The 17,232-nt window shown below is 37.0% G+C and overlaps 1 protein-coding gene across 2 annotated transcripts in view; it reads left to right on the top strand.

Moving 5' to 3' along the window:
- The first annotated feature begins 1,795 nt into the window (after window positions 1–1,795).
- Window positions 1,796–17,232, top strand: part of Bche (butyrylcholinesterase) — a 76,345-nt gene continuing 60,908 nt past the window's right edge. Inside the window, exons 1-3 of one of the 2 annotated variants that reach the window (XM_042279161.2) lie at window positions 1,796–2,031; window positions 6,944–7,049; window positions 9,292–10,819. In XM_042279161.2, the coding sequence (XP_042135095.1) occupies window positions 9,300–10,819 (1,520 nt within the window). In that variant the 5' untranslated portion in view covers window positions 1,796–2,031; window positions 6,944–7,049; window positions 9,292–9,299. The remainder of the gene's footprint in view (window positions 2,032–6,943; window positions 7,050–9,291; window positions 10,820–17,232) is intronic. The other variant, XM_006972656.4, reaches the window with a different exon arrangement.

Here is a 17,232-nt window from a genome sequence, read left to right as displayed (position 1 = left end):
CGTATACTTTAAATTTTTTTTCTTATTGTTAGAGATAAAATTACCTCATTCTCTCTTCCCTTTCATCCTTCCAATCCACCCACATAGCCCTCCTTTTTCTTTTTCAAATTCATAACCAAAACCAATCAAGAGGTTGATTTGTAGAGCCCATTTCCAAAGGATGTGACTACAAAACACTCTAAACCCAAGGCTCAGGGATCGTTACAGAAGAGAGAGTGGGAAGATTGTAAGAGTCAGAGGATGAGGGAGTTAGCTGTGAGACTGCATCTCCTAGTGATATCAGAAGCTACTCCCATAAAACCTCACCAACATGACTGCCTAAATAAGATCCGAACAAGAACAGCAATAGATGTGCTAAAGTGGAAGAAGGAAAGTCCATGAGGCTTCAACACTACACAAGGAAGCAAGGAGAACTAAGAATTGCTGAGAATGGGAGAAATATCTGTCTCAGGAAGAACACATCAGTTGTTTATACAACACTATCAAATGGTCAACCCTGAAAATATACAAACAAGTAACATTATACAGACTAAGCAGACTGTACTTACGTATTTAGAAATATATATATATATATATATATATATATATATATATATATATAACAGTGTTTATAGAAAGGAATTATGTACTTCTTTTTAAGAGTTTGTCCCGTGGTTACCAAAGTCATATGTTATTATTATACATTTTGAACTGGTGATTGTAATGTTTGGCATGTAATCAATATTGCCTAAGTGACACCGTCCAGAGAAAAGATAATTTCAGCTACTAAAAATGTTTGTTATTTGGGAAGCATTTGATATGAAATGATATTGAAAATATTTTATTTGAAATTTTAACTCCAAAAGTTCTTAGAACTAGCAACATAGCAAGATTTTGAGATTTTAAAGATCAAATTTCATGGCCTGAAAATTTGAATAATCATGTTAAACTCATGCTCATTAGGTTAATATATTATATGTAAATCTGAGTCACACAGAAATTGTCCAGAATCAAAGTACTAGTTCTTGTATGTACATGTTTGAAATGTTAACAACTGTTAATGACAAAAGTGTGCTTTTCTACAGACCCAGTTACTCTGTTTAATCTGTAGTGAGCCCTTAGCTGAGAGATTTAAAATTGAAAACTGACATTTACAAAAACTTAAAAGTGCAACTGTATGGAGAATCAGCCATTAAAGTGTTCCTTGAAGTTTTTTTTTCTTATTGTTTTGCAAAATACAAGTGTAAAGTATGATAAGCTTGAAACATAAAAATATATGTTCACTATGCTCTCAGTACCTGACTGGAGATGTTCTTTTAACTGTTTGCTGAAGAACTTTGGACTCTTCAAATGTATTATAAACCGTGGCTTTCCCTCACATATATTACGAACAGGGACTTTGGAGAAGTTGTCAGGAACTGCGAATTCTGTAGGGCTTAAACAAATGTTGAGGGGCAGGGTACAAGGCGGGATCGTCAGGGGTAAACAATCCTTTGATTTTCATAGTTTATATCTAGATTGCTTATTTTATTTCCTATTTTCTTTTTTTATGCGGCTTTATCACCACATGATTTTTCAGAGATGAAAGGTACACCCGCTTTCAGTGACATTTCTATAGAATAGTGTGTCCAATGTTTACTGCTGTAAAACTCTGAAATGGGCAAAAGAAAACAAAGCAAAACACAAAACTTTAAAGTCCTGCTGGTGTCAAGTAACTCGCTCAGTTTCTATTACCCAGGCGCCTCCCTGCTCTTTCTTCTCTGCAGGAAGCCTCTCTGTGTTGGTAGAGGAAGACCCCCCAGCACTCTCCGAAGGCGTGGTCACCACTGCCTTCATGCCATTAGCCTCTGAACAGATGTCAGCCAAGGAAGCCGGGCCAGCGCCAGATCAAGTTGCTGCTGCCAGCTCTCGCGAGCTTTGTCAGTAAGAGTTGACTGAAATGTCAGAGCTGGGCAATTCACAGGCAGGGCGGCTGCTGCATCCCGCCTTTCCCCGAAGTATTCTATGACTGCCACTTTGCAAACTTCGTCATCCTTTTCTGCAGTGATTCGGGTGAGTTGATCAGAATTTACACCGCTAATGATAAGGTTCCCGTGGAGATCGGGCGGAGAAAGGAAGGGTATTTCTTCACTGTTTGCGGAGCCCTTATGGTGCTCCATTGGGAATAGTCCCTGGCTAGCAAGTGGGACCAAGGAGACAGGCGAGGAGGAACTGCATCAGAGCTTTCTATTATTCCAGAACCACAAACTCAGTTCCTTTCATTGCCGAGGATATGCTGAATTTGTTCAACTTTGAGTGAAGAGACATAGTACCTGTGGAGTCTCTTTCTTATTGTTTATTATCTCTCTAAGGAGACTTATTTTAGGCTATGGTTACCCTTTAGTGCAGGGTTAATCAACTTCTTAACAACAAAAGTACTGTTTGGGCAATCTTGACTTTTCCCCAATATCATCTCTTTTGCAATGATATGGATTAATTTTCTTTTATTACTTAACAGGGCACTTTTATCACTCAGCGTTTTTCCCCTGAAACTTTCACAACATCATTTGGCAAGCAGAAAGCAAAAGTTCCTTTTATGTCAAAGAAAATCTATTTCCTAATTTGATCTACAAATAACTCCTCTGCCATTATTGACCACTTTTGAGTGTTTAATCTGGACTAAAATATCTCATGTTACCATTATTTTATTTTTGTAGGAATACTAAACAAATAGAATTTTGGCTCATCCTAGATTCTTGGAAACATGTCATTATTTTTATGGCATCAGATTCTGTTCAGTCATTGACTATAAAATTTATGAGACCAAAAGAAAATTGAAGTACAAACAAAATCATTTTATCAGATTCCTATGGGCGGGCTATACATTTTTTTCATAGGAAGGTACTCTATATTTGAAGAATGTATTCCAATTAGCAGGCACAATTTTTCCTTAATATAGACTATAGAATATTTGTGATAAATATGACTATAAATCATTTTGATAAAATCATATTTTTGAAGTTAGCAGACTTTTAACACATATCTTGATGATTTGAATCATAACTCTGGAGTTTTTTTTTTAGGTAAAATACCATTGCTTTAAGATGCCAAATATAATGCTTAGAGATTTTAAAAGACATATTTATTCTCTTTTTTCTGTGTTGTTCGTTGATATATAATATCCTGCATCTTTAATTTTACGGAGAAATCTGAAACCTATTTCATATTACATTTTTACTAAAGATAAGTGGAAAAGGTCTCATAGGGTCTATGAATGTATTCTCCTCTATAAATTTACTTTTGATTTGATTCATTACTTGGTAACAAGTAATAATGTAGTTTACATTTCATCATTGTCTTTGTTTTCATATTTTCCAAAGTCTGCTTATTCTTACAAAAATCGACTGACTGTTTTGTTATCAAATTTGGAGGCCACAGCCTTTGCCTTAAGCACGTTTGGCCACACAGGTCCTTATTAAATCAATTTAAAGAGCTAAACTAATAGTGGAAGGGAGAAAAGGAAGATGTATTCTGTGTGATCACATCGGGAAAAGGGACAAAGCTTCCCCTCCCACCGTCCATCTTTGCAGCCCTGAAGTGAGATTCAAGTTTCAACAGTGACCCAAGACTGTGCCCATCCAAGCAGTCCTAGTTAAAGTGTGGTCCCACCTAGGACTGAACCATCATTGTCCAGGCTTCAATCCCATTCTGCAAGGTGGTCTCACAAGTTGTTGGAGTTGTTTGGAACCTCTTTCAAGAATGTACTTTTCTTCTTATAGCATGCATTTCCTGGGGGAAATTCCCATTTCTCTGGGTTCCATTGTATTGACAGTATGAGAGTCAGGTGGAGAGAGCCATCTTTAGGTCCTCACAGCCACAGATGGTAAAGAAATGTAAATAAAAAGACCACAAGCAGAGAGAACGCAGCTGCCAAAGAAAACTCCCCAAATTTAGTAATTTAATATTCAGTTTACTAATGTAATCTTGGGAATATCCACTGTGACTTTGATTAGGAATAGATTTTGAGTTTGCAGAACTCACCTGCCATCTTCTGTCTACTTGGATGTCTGAGAAAACATTCAAAGCTCTGTGGAAGACCAGGATATGGTCCATTTATGACTAGATTTCCTCAATACGCTCTTCACTTAGCTTGAAACAAAACAGATTTTGATTTGGTATAGAGACGTAGCTATTTTGGTCAAATAGAATTTCAATGCTGATCTTAGATCCTTCTAGTACAATCTAGATAGCACTTTCCCAGCACATTTTAAGAATCACCATTTCAAAATAAGATCCACATATTTTAGTGATATTTTTAAAACAGGAACATGATACCTAGAGAACGCTATCAAGAGCTTTTAGACTTTTTTGTTTTACATATTTCCAGGCTTGTCCATTACTTTAAACATTTGACAAACAAATCATTTTTACAAATAAATGGTAATAAATAGGTTTTTTTTATATTTGTCATTTTAACAGGTCCACATCTTTAGGTATAATGACATCATTTATTTTCTCATAAAATTGTCTGGGGAATTGAGATTTCAATTTTGAATTTAAAGATTTTTATTTTTTTAAAGATTGTTTTTATGTTTTCTTTATTAAGAGTTTTTTTTTTAATTCATTTTACATACCAATCACAGATCCCTCTCTCATTTCTCCTCCTACTCCCCCACCAGCCTTCCCCCCTCAAGCCACCCCACATTTCCTCCTTGGAAAAGGTAAGGCTTCCCATAGGGACTCAGCAAAGGCTGATACATTCAATAGAGGAAGGTCCAAGACCTTCCCCCTTCATCAAGACTGCAAGGTGTCCCACCATAGGTAATGGGCTCCAAAAAGCCAGCTCATGCACCAGAGATGGATCATGATCCTACTGCCTGGGGGACCTTTAAACACACCAAGCTACAGAACTGTCTTTTTTTTATGCAGAGGGCCTAGTCCAGTCCCATGCAGGCTCCACAGCTGTTGGTCTAAAGTTCATGAGTTCCCACTAGCTTGGTTCAGTTGTCTCTGTGGGTTTCCCTGTCATGATCCTGATACTCATTGCTCATAGAATCCCTCTTCGCTGTCTTCGACTGGACTCCTGGAGTTTGGCCTGTTGCTTGGCTGTGGATCTCTTTATCTGCTTCCATCAGTTACTGGATGAAGGCTCTAGGAGAGCAATGAAAGAGTTATCTTGATAGAGGGAGACATCATGGGCATAGGGAGTTCTAAGGAAGTTCCCAGGAATCTATAAGGATGACCCCAGCTTAAACTATTAGCAATAGTGGAAAGGGTGCTTGAGCTGGCCTACATCAGTAGTCAGATGGGTGAACACCCTAACTGTCATCACAGAGCCTTTATCCAGTAACTGATGCAGGAAGATTTTTTTAAAAAGAGGTGATATGACCTTTTTTTATTTTAAAAGTTAAAGTTTTAAAAAGTTTAGAATTTGTAAAATGTTAGCAGTAAAATATGATATTAAGTAGCATTTGTTAACTTGAATTTGTTATCCTGATAGGTTTTTTTTTTTCCACTTCTAACACCTATTTACTTTGGCCTTATGAGTAAAATCTCCTAATCTCTTGGAAATATTAACTACTATTTCAAGGAATGAGCTTATCTACATTAAGATAGCTGTATTCAGTGTGAAAGTTTGCCTCATTTTTTATGATAAGCATGTTTCCCTGAGTTTAAACTTTTATTTTTTAGCAGTTGTCAGTTGCACCACAATATGAGAGGGGCAATTTTATAGAATTTTAAAGTATAATTAAAAACAAGCTAATGAATTAATTTTGACATTTCTTTTTATTTTTGTTTAGATTGTTTGAGTATGTGATAAATAGACATCGAAACATGTCTTTAACAGAGAAGTGCAGAGTACCAAGGAAAAATGTTAGATTGTGAAAATAATAGAATAATGTTGATTTAAGTGTAACACATGTAGACTGTACTGAATGTGAGGGTATTCAGCATTTTTTTATTTAGCACTGCAGATTTATTAATATAGAGTCTAACTTCTCAGCAGGTAACATGAGAGGAAGAACTGAACTGTCATCCTTACATAAAGTTATGCTTATGGTGGCTGTTTCTAATGTTATACTTTACATTATATACAAGAAAAGCTCATAGGTATCATTCTTGATAATGTGTTTCTAATTCATATAAACAGTGCTCTGGAAATTTAAGATCCATTGGAGGAAAATGGATATTAAATTACAGAAGGAAAAAGCTATATAAATATAGCTAATGTGGAAACACTGCAACTTTTTAGGTGTGATAGTAGCTGATCTGGAACATTTAAAATTATCATAGTTGTTAATGTAAGTTGTTAACACCTTACAAGAAACTGTTGAAGAAATGTTTGTGTGTAAGTACAGTTGTGCACATGTCCATCTGTATGTGTTCATGTATAGTGTGTTTGTGTGTGCACAAATGTGCTTATGTGTGCACAAGTGTGCTCACATGGTCTGTGGAGGCAAGAGGTTGCTGTTAAGTGTCTTCTTTAGTCACTTTCCACTTTCCTTTTGGAAAGGGTCTCTCACAGACCCAAGTCTCACAGCTTCAGCTTGATAGTCTAGCCACCAAGCCCCTGGGATCTCCTCCTGGACTGTACTGAAATCACAGAGGGGCACCACCATACCTGGGTTTTCTTTTTCTTTTTTTTTTTTTTTTTTTTTTTTTTTTGGTTTTTCAAGACAGGGTTTCTCTGTGTAGCTTTGCGCCTTTCCTGGGACTCACTTGGTAGTCCAGGCTGGCCTCGAACTCACAGAGATCCGCCTGCCTCTGCCTCCCGAGTGCTGGGATTAAAGGCGTGCGCCACCACCGCCCGGCTTCTTTTTTTTTTTTTTTTTATGTAGAAGTTGGGGGATCTGAACACAAGTTCTGATTGCTCAGAATGCCCTTAACTTACTGAAGCACCTCCCCAGCCTCTAAACTAAAGTTTTAAGTTATTAAAAATTACTAGAAATTGAAAATTTTAACATTCAATTTATGTTTGTATAAGAATATTTAAACAAAGCCAAGAAAACAGCATAGATCATCTTTCCAGTGCGCTGAGAAGGAGCCTGCACTACTCTGCACACCCAAAGAGAAGCAGCCCGGGGTCACAGGTGAGCTTGCTGAACTGCGCTCAGAGCAGATAGGTCCGGGGCTTGTCATTTTCCCTTGACGAAGCTGGTTTTCAAAAACAGAAAGAGAAATTCCATGTGCCTCCTTTTTTCTTTTCTGTTTATTTAAGAGAAAGGGCGTTGTAGTTAACAGGAAAAAAAAGTACAAAAAGCTATGAGGAACAGTAAATAATCCATACCTCCTGTTCAAAATATAAAATTGCCTTAGTAACTGTCAGATTCTCAGATATTTTATATTATTATTCCATGTAGTTTGATTATCATACCTACAAATTACACTCACGGTGAATACAATACTTAAACGTCCCATGAAACATACAAGAGTATGTTTCAATAATACATTTAATGGATCTTAGCCCATGCTCAATTGTATCAAAACAGAGGATATTAAAAAACAAGAAAAACATTTAACAAATGTCTTGATTTTAAAACCTGAACTTACTACCATAGCAATCAACTTAAACATAGACTTATTTACGTAAAATAAGTCTATTTTGGATAGACACAGATATTGATAAAATTATGCAGAGATGAAGTCATTAAATATTGGGTTCAAAATAAATGTCATTATGGTATGATTTATTTACATATTTGTTAGGAATTGATCACTAGATTTCCTGTGAGCAGGGGTAAATGATATTGTTTGAAAATTAGCATCTTCTAGGTATAAAGTGTGGGAAGAAAGATGGCTTGGTAGGTAAAGGGTGGAAAAAAAGAAATTCTGAGTTATCCTCTGATCTTCAAATTATACTGTGACACCTGTATCATATCCCACATTTACAAAAAATAAAAGTAAATTAAAAAAATATTCTTCAAGGTCAGGGAACATAGCTCTCACATCTGTTTCTTTCTCATGGCCTACCAAAATAAACTTGATTATACACACAGAAAGCCATAGCAAATGGTTGGTGATGACAGGATTAACTTCCTGAGCAGGGAGGTTGGATTTAAAATTAGAGCATTAGAAAAAGTAACAGAAGGACTGCGCATTTGTTAGTCCTGGCCATTGTTATGTGGACAGAAGCCAGTGCCTGTTAATGAATATTTTAATTGTGTTTCTACAACTATATAAAATGGCATTGATTCTTTTTAAATGACATTTACATTATATTTTATTTTCCTTTTTATCACATGGAGTTTGGAAAGTTTTATTTCAAAGAAACTCATGTTTATGTTATAAATTTTAATAAAACTATGATGACTCATGTGGCCTTAAATAATTATTATCTATACCATAATATTAAATACATTTCCTTTTGTATTTTACAATTTACTCTAGCCTCTTCTGCTTACCCAGTAATTTCTCAGTATCGGTCCTCTGATTTCAATGAATTTCTACACTATTAAAAAACATGAGTATCCATAACTCTGCTAACAAACGTATTTCACTATTTACATGTGCTTTAATCAGTTTACAAATTAATTGTTGTTAGTCTTGTAAAAATTCCTTCTAAGCCAATATCATTTCCCACATAAATATCAGCTGGGTCTCCCACCAAGGAGATTGTGATTCAAGCAGAATAGCCTGAAACAAACAGGTAGCAAAATTCAACAACCTGTATTTTAAGCCAGAGAGAAAGCTGGCTTCTTAGTGTTACCATTTACAGTTAAATGGCAATAACTTATTTTATTACTTACCATGCTACAAGTAAATTGTCTCAATTCCCTTTTGAGAATAAACTGAGATTGTATAGATGAAACGCATTCTTTTTAAAAAGGGGGAACTATGAGAAGAACCATGGAACAAAGGAAGGCAGTAGATGATTGTATATGTTCTTAACTGACTTCAGAGTTTTGTGATATATTATCCAGACACACTATTCCAAAAACCCTTGTATTTTTCTCCTCTATTCATGTAGAAATTACTCCTGACATATCCACCCCTAGCTATTTCATATTTGATATGGCTATGTGTAGTGAATGATAACATATGTACCTGGGACAAACTACCTTTTTACCGTGCTGAAACTTCTTACAGATTTTTAACAATGGTATTTCCAAGGCAAGATCTTATATATTTTCCTTAACATGTTTTTCTCTTTTAAGTGGAGAGAAATACACTTTCTTCTTAGTACTTATCCATATCCTTGGGTTGGTAACATATTCATCAGGTCTTATACGTTTAGGGTAAATAGGAACTACGGTATTTTAGTGAATTATCATCATTGGACAATAACATGGCATCTACAAGACTGTTAAAACCCTTTGCTTACTTTTCTCTTAGGAATCAACATGCAGACCCAGCGCACCACCGTCGCACAGACCCACTTCCTCATGTCCTTTCTACTGCTTGGCATGCTTTTTGGGAAGTCACACGCTGAAGAAGACTTCATAGTCACAACCAAGACGGGAAGAGTCCGGGGGCTGAGCCTGCCGGTTCTAGGTGGCACGGTGACTGCTTTTCTCGGAATCCCCTACGCACAGCCTCCTCTTGGAAAGCTAAGATTCAAAAAGCCACAACCCTTAAGCAAGTGGCCTGGCATCCATAATGCCACCAAATATGCTAGCTCTTGTTATCAGATCATAGATCAAACCTTCCCAGGCTTCCAGGGGTCGGAAATGTGGAATCCGAACACAAACCTCAGCGAAGACTGCTTGTATCTGAACGTTTGGGTTCCAGCACCTAAACCGAAAAATGCCACTGTCATGGTATGGGTTTATGGTGGTGGCTTTCAAACTGGGACTTCCTCTCTACCTGTTTATGATGGGAAGTTTCTAGCTCGGGTTGAAAGAGTTATTGTAGTTTCAATGAACTATAGGCTAGGTGCCCTAGGATTTCTAGCTTTACCTGGAAATTCTGAGGCTCCAGGGAACATGGGCTTATTTGATCAACAGTTGGCACTTCAGTGGGTCCAAAGGAACATAGCTGCCTTTGGAGGGAATCCTAAAAGTGTAACGCTTTTTGGTGAAAGTGCAGGATCAGCATCTGTGAGCTTACATTTGCTTTGTCCCCAAAGCTACCCTCTGTTTACCAGAGCCATTCTGCAAAGTGGATCTTCTAACGCCCCCTGGGCAGTAAAGTCTCCAGAGGAAGCCAGAAACCGAACTTTGACCTTAGCTGAATTTGCTGGCTGCTCAAAAGAGAATGAGACTGAGATGATTAAATGCCTTCAAAATAAAGATCCTGAGGAAATTCTTCTGAACCAAAGGTTCGTTCTCCCCTCTGATTCCCTCTTATCGATAAATTTCGGTCCAACGGTGGATGGTGATTTTCTCACTGACATGCCCCACACACTACTTCAACTCGGACAAGTGAAAAAAACTCAGATCTTAGTAGGCGTTAACAAAGATGAAGGCACATCTTTTCTAGTGTATGGTGCTCCTGGTTTCAGCAAAGACAATGACAGTCTCATCACTCGGAGAGAGTTTCAAGAAGGTTTAAATATGTATTTCCCAGGAGTGAGCAGCTTGGGAAAAGAAGCAATCCTTTTCTACTATGTGGACTGGTTAGGTGACCAGACACCGGAAGTCTACCGTGAGGCCTTGGATGATGTAATTGGAGATTACAACATCATATGCCCCGCGTTGGAGTTTGCTAAGACATTTTCAGACCTTGAAAATAATGCCTTTTTCTACTATCTCGAACACCGATCTTCCAAAATTCCTTGGCCTGAATGGATGGGAGTTATGCATGGCTATGAAATCGAGCTTGTCTTTGGCTTACCACTGGAAAGAAGAGCTAATTATACCAGAGCTGAGGAAATTTTGAGTCGATCCATGATGAAATTTTGGGCAAATTTTGCAAAATATGGGTAAGTGCTGATTTCTATAATTGTTACCTAGTTTTGTTTTGCTTAGCTTTGCTTGACCTCTACTGCAGACTTCATTAAAAGCATAGAAACATTTCCAGTATTTTCTCTTTGTATCTCAGCTGCCTTTGTGTCTCATTATGTGGTGAATTTCAGCTCTTTGTTTCTCAGTGCTTAAGAAAAATTACCAGAGAATTTTCTCCTAAACTATTTTCTGATTTCCTTTCCAAAACGTTGCAAAATACTTTAATGATGTTAACTAAAGTTTGGAAATAAATGCTGGTATCAGAATTACAATAATGAAAATGCCTTTCAACCCACACGATTATTGTTTTTTGAGGTTACCAGGTTTAAGAAAGAGGAGGAACAGGTCCTCCTATTGTCTAAAGCCTGGGACAGTGGCATCTGATACAGGAGTAAATGATAAGTTTCGAATCCCCAGTTATTGGGTACCCACCACTGCCGCCGCTGGTGTAGTAACCCAATCAAACTGATTGATAAATCCAGGTTTAATAAACAGAGCCAAGCAACTTCAGGGCGACCTTTTGGAAGGCAGGGGAGCAATCACATGGCAAATATGGCGGCCAGGTCTCTAGTAGTCTATAGGCCTAGTCTTGAGCAGCCTCCAGGGTAGGAGATGACCATTGCAGGGCTTTCTGAGGGGAGCGGCTACTGCTTAGCAGCCTTTTAGAGGGGGCGGGGTCTGGAATGTGAGAAGGAAGAACTGTGGGGGCGGGGAAATGGGGCCCCAAGCTGGAGATCCCCAACATCCCAACCTTTTGGGGTGTATATGGACATCGGTAGTGCTTCCACCTAAACAGAAAACTTGTCCCTATTAGGAATATGAATGGGACAAGAAGATGAGGTAATTTCCCTACCCCTTTATTCTCAAAACCCACAGCACTTAGCATTTTGCTGTTTTCCTCCAAAAGAGTCTTTCAGACCTTTTAGGTAACCTGCTTCACTTGACTTTTGAGGTCGCTCATGTTTACCTAAATTGTTTTTCTACTGGAAAAGTTGTGTGTGGCTAGGTTTCATTTATCTTTGTGGTGTTGCCTGGAGTCTTTAAGAAAATACAAGCGGTTCCCTAGTTACTAATGGTTCCACTGAGGCTTTTTCTACAGTAGGATAGGAGTTGATTCTGTTCACTAGAAATCATACTTTGGATCTTTCTCTTTCTCTGGGCTAGCAATGTGAGGAATGATAGTCTCTCAGGATGCTGGACATCGCTGGCAGTGAGAACACAGCTCCAGCCCACACACTGCATAGCAAAGCAAGCAGCCAACACTCCTGGCATCCTACCTTGCTAAGCTACACTGTTTTCTTTAAGTCTATTTTCAGTATTCCCTGATTGCAATATATTTATCAGAAGATTACTCCATCATAAACCAAGAAGCATGCATAATGTCTTGGAATCCACCTTTCCTTTTCTTTTTAATAATCTTTAAGACAAGCTTTACATATATAACTCAAGCTACATAACTTCACTTCAAAATCCTTCTTTCTAAATCTCAAAAATGCTGGGTTTACAGGGGGTGTTCTATCATACACGGCTCTGGAATAAATTTTCAAATGTGTATTAATGTGTAAAAATAAAACCTTAGTTATGAAATGTATAGATCCAAATAACTGAGTGCATTAATAAGAATAGTAAAATTAGGAATAACAATATATTTTTGAAATCAGTACTTGTATCAGTCGTAACCAGATGGATTTGTTAATACCATTAATGATACTTCAAGACAATATTGATAATATCATTCATTTCTGGTTTTTCCTTTCTATTACATTCTTATTTATTTAGTCTCTCTCTCTCTCTCTCTCTCTCTCTCTCTCTCTCTCTCTCTCTCTCTCTCTCTCTCTCTCTCTCTCTCTCTCTCTCTGTGTGTGTGTTTGTCCATGTATGCATTTGTGGAGGTTTCAGAACAATTTACAGGAGTCAGTTCTCTCCTTCCAGCATGTGAGTCATGGGGATGGAATTGAGATCATCAAGCTTGGCTGCAAAGCCCTTATATCCTGGGTCATCTTGCCCACTTCTAGTTCTCATTTTTATCCTCAATTTAGACTTCCTCACATTCCACAGTGCTGTGCCTCATTCTGCAGTATCTGTTACTAGTAATAATGCCAATCACTATTGCCTCTTATATATTCTTTGTAAAATGAAAACCCTCCTGCTAAGCCTTAAGAGACTTCCACATTCTTCATTCTTCTTACCATGCATATTCACCCACAGAATTCAGCTGCTTGTAGGACATGAATTTTAGGAACGCCTAAAATGTGAAAGTGCACTGTTCTCTATGGCTGTGATCTGGCAGTCTCCCAACACCTCAACAACACAGGTTCTGTTTACTGAAAGGTCCAGACTAAATACACTGCTTCACCTAGCCTCTTTTCACTTTCAAGAGCAGTTGCTCCAGACATCTGTAACTCTCAAAGAAGTCATGGGCTTATCCATATATGGTCATTCAATATATATATATATATATATATATATATATGGTTCTTGAAAAACTTGTCAGTTTCTGTGGCTATTCATCAAAGTACTAAAAGATGTATATTACAATAAATATTTGTCTAGTTGCTTAATGAAACCTCGTAATATAATTTTATTTTTCCATATATGCCAGTTATTCTATATTATCTGGTGTCTCAATATGAGTCCGAATTTTTACTCAAGGAAAGGAGTACTTGTTTAATAGCTGTGTTAGAGTTACTTTGGTCTCATTTTGTTCTCCCTCCAAAGGCTATGTCTGCAATGAGTTATTTGCATATGTTTTTCATTTTTCTTGCAATTCTACAACTTATAAATTATTAAAGAGAAACAGTCCTTCATGCCACTGATGTCTGTAATTTTTAAAGCAGTTCATATTTTCATGTTAAAATGGAGGAATTTATACTTCCTCTATTCACATTGAACAGTGTTAATAGGAGATGTTTAATGTCTTATTTATGATACGCATAGCATCAGATCAAACATGAGAGTCTTTGACACTTAATGGGATAGTTTAACCCTAATTAAGTACTTCTCTGATGAGTGTGTTTTCCTGGGAAATAAATGATGGCTGACTTATTAATTATAATGTGAAACTTATAGAACAAATCATAAAAAGATAAAATAACCTTACAAAGTGGAATAACCATACAATACATTAATTGGTAAGATCATTTTCCTCCGAGTCCATAGTTGTAGATGGACAAAGGAAAAATATATCATGAATGTTTCCAGATGAATTGAAAACAAATGTAATCTTAAGTGAACTTCAGCAGAGGCAAAGGGACCAAGAGTCAGGTTAGACATGCTTTGATTCTAAACTTCTCAAGGAGGGACAATTTGCCTCATGTACCACCCAGCTGGACTGGGAAGACACTGAACACTGTGTCCATTTTTGTGTGGTGACAGCAGGTAGCAAGCATGACATAATGCCTAGGAGACTTCCCCATACAAACACTTATTATTTCAAAATGTTAGAAGCACCAAGGTGGAGACATGTGATAGCCTATACTTCTTCACAGTCCCAAAATGTGGTTTTAAGAAATGAAAAGAAGGCTGTGGCTCTTTGAAATGTTGACACCCATTCTGTCAGGAGATCTGAGCTCTTTTCTTTCTATTAAACTCCATGCATTAGCCTATATTAAAGAGAGGTGGAGTAGGACTTGAAACTGTAATTATCATTTAGGAAATAGGATTTCATGTTTCCACCACTGTTCTAATCAATTACTCTTACATGCGAGTTAAATATATGTGTGTTGCTTATGAGCTTCATTGGGATATAATTTTCATCCACAGTTCGATAAACTCTGACTAATATCTATAATTCATCATCCTGCAACCCTGTTCATTTTGTGTGGCTTTTTGTTATTTATTTCTCATGCCTGTTCAACACATGGTATAAACTTAAATCTGACAACTTTTGCTGTGTCCAATATGCCTTTAATAAGACTAACAACTCAAAAGGGAGCTTCTCATGCCTGGTGTAGGTGTTTTGGGTAGACTGTCTTTGGCTCTTAGTGGAAGAATTGTCAGTATTGATGAAGACTTTTAGTTTAGCGTGTGTGTGTGTGTGTGTGTGTGTGTGTGTGTGTGTGTGTGTGTACTATAGTTGATTTTTGTTGTTGTTTAATTTTATGTGCATTGATATGAGATTCCCCTAGATCTAGAGGTACAGGCATTTGTGAACTGCCATGTGGGTGTTGGGAATTGAACCTGGGTCCTCAAGAAGCACAGCCTTGAAGGAAAGCCAGTGTTCTCAACCACTTAGACATTTCTCTAGCCTTGTATTATAGGTTTTTAAGGTATAGTGATATGTGGTGATATTGTGTCCCCCAATGTATTTTGCACCCTAATAAACTTATCTGGGGTCAGAGAACAGAACAGCCACTAGACAGACATAGGCCAGAAAATGGTGGCACACACACCTTTAATCCTATCACTTGGGAAGCAGAGATCCATTGGATCTCTGTGAATTCAAAGCCACACCGGAAACAGCCAGGCATGGTGACACATGCCGTTAATCCCGGGAAGTGATGACCGGAAGCAAAAAGGTATATAAGGCGGGAGGACCAGGAACTAGAGGCTGGTTAAGCTTTTAGGCTTTTGAGCACTAGTTCAGCTGAGATCCATTTGGGTGATCAGAAGCTTTCAGTTTGAGGAAACAAGATTGGCTGAGGAATTGGTGAGGTGAGGTTGGCTGTGGCTTGTTCTGCTTCTCTGATCTTTCAGAATTCACCCCAATACCTGGCTCCTCCGGATTTATTATTATTAGTAAGACCTTTTAAGATTCGTGCTACAATGACAGTATGAATCCTATGACTATCCCTTAGTGTTATTTTGCCTTGCTTCCTGCTTCTGTATTTATGACCCCTCTCACCAAGTAAGGCCCATCTTTTCTGTTGTATGTATTTGTTGTTACTTTTATAAATAATTTATTTATTTTATTTTATGTTGAGTGTTTCATCATCACGTATGTGTCTTACACATGCCTGGTGATCTTGGAGGCCAAAAGAGTGAATCAGAAACCAGGAATTATAGTTACATCCAGTTATCAGACACCATGTGGGTACTAGGAACTGAACTCAGGACCTTTGGAAGAGTAAGAAGTGCTTTGAATTACAGAACAAACTTCACAGCCCATTTTTTTTTTTTTATCTGACACAACCGGCTTCAGTTTCTCAGATCATACCACACTTTGATGACTTGTCTATAAGGATTTTCCTGCTCAGGAATATTATGAACAGTTTGTGTGATGTCTTTGTTTAATACTTTGTGCTGTATTTCTCCCTTTGGAGATAAGGGACACGGGGACTAAAGGGATGTCACATCCCCAGTATTCTGCATCCTCAATGACATTTGGAATAATCAGGCATATATATATATATATATATATATATATATATATATATATATATATATGAATTTATGAAAATGAATGGAAATATATATATATATTTCAAGTACTGTACAGAATCTCATGGTGATTTAATTCTGTGTGTGTGTGCACTAATGATTATGTGTAACAATTTACATATAAAATATGTGTATATATGTTTGTGAGTATAAGATTCAACTGCCTATGCCGGTCAGAGGCATTATGTCTTTAGGAGATGGATATAGAGGTTGTTGTGAGCTACCTGATGGGATTCTGGGAAACAAATTCATTTCCTCTGTAAGAGCAACAGATTCTCTTAAGCCCTGAGCTTAAGACTACAAGGGTCTGTGTTAGTTGGATTTATTTGACATAGACTTAGGGAATATGGTCTGGGTGTTTTAATATTTTCTTCTAGCCTATAGCTTGATTTTGAGTTATTTAGTAGATTTCTTAAGAGTTCAAAGCACAGAAAATTTTAATTTAATTATTTTCCATATCATATACAGAGTCTCCATTTTCTTTTAAAAAATAGTAAAAATTAGGTACTTCTTTGCCCGTTTAATTAACCTTGATAGACAGATGACCAAATTTGTATAATATGACTATGTGAATGTGAAGACCATTTTTTCTTTCTGGTAAGCGACATTGTAGCTATGAATATTTAGATTTATTTTTATTTTGTGTGTATAAATGACTTGCTGTGTGTATGTGTATTAATTCAGAGGGATGCTATTCATTTATTAACAGCAATTGCAGAGGACAAAGCAATGTTTTTATTAATAATTTTCCTTTTAGAATATAAATCTATGCTGAGTTCATTGAACATTTATCATTGTATATTTCTGACTGACTGTATACTATTATCAAATAGTCCTCTGAGTCTATTTAGTTTAATACATAGATTTGTCAAGTTAGTTGAATGTATTTTATAGCACATTTTACTGCATTATTTAATTTTCAGTCTATCTGTATCTTCTAAAGTATTTATTTGGGGGCTGGAGAGATGGCTAAGAAGTTGAGAACTCTTGCAGCTCATTTATAGGACCCAGG

The sequence above is a fragment of the Peromyscus maniculatus genome, chromosome 6, assembly GCF_049852395.1.
Source record: "Peromyscus maniculatus bairdii isolate BWxNUB_F1_BW_parent chromosome 6, HU_Pman_BW_mat_3.1, whole genome shotgun sequence".
Lineage (NCBI taxonomy): Eukaryota > Metazoa > Chordata > Mammalia > Rodentia > Cricetidae > Peromyscus > Peromyscus maniculatus.
This window is presented reverse-complemented; position numbering and strand designations above follow the sequence as displayed.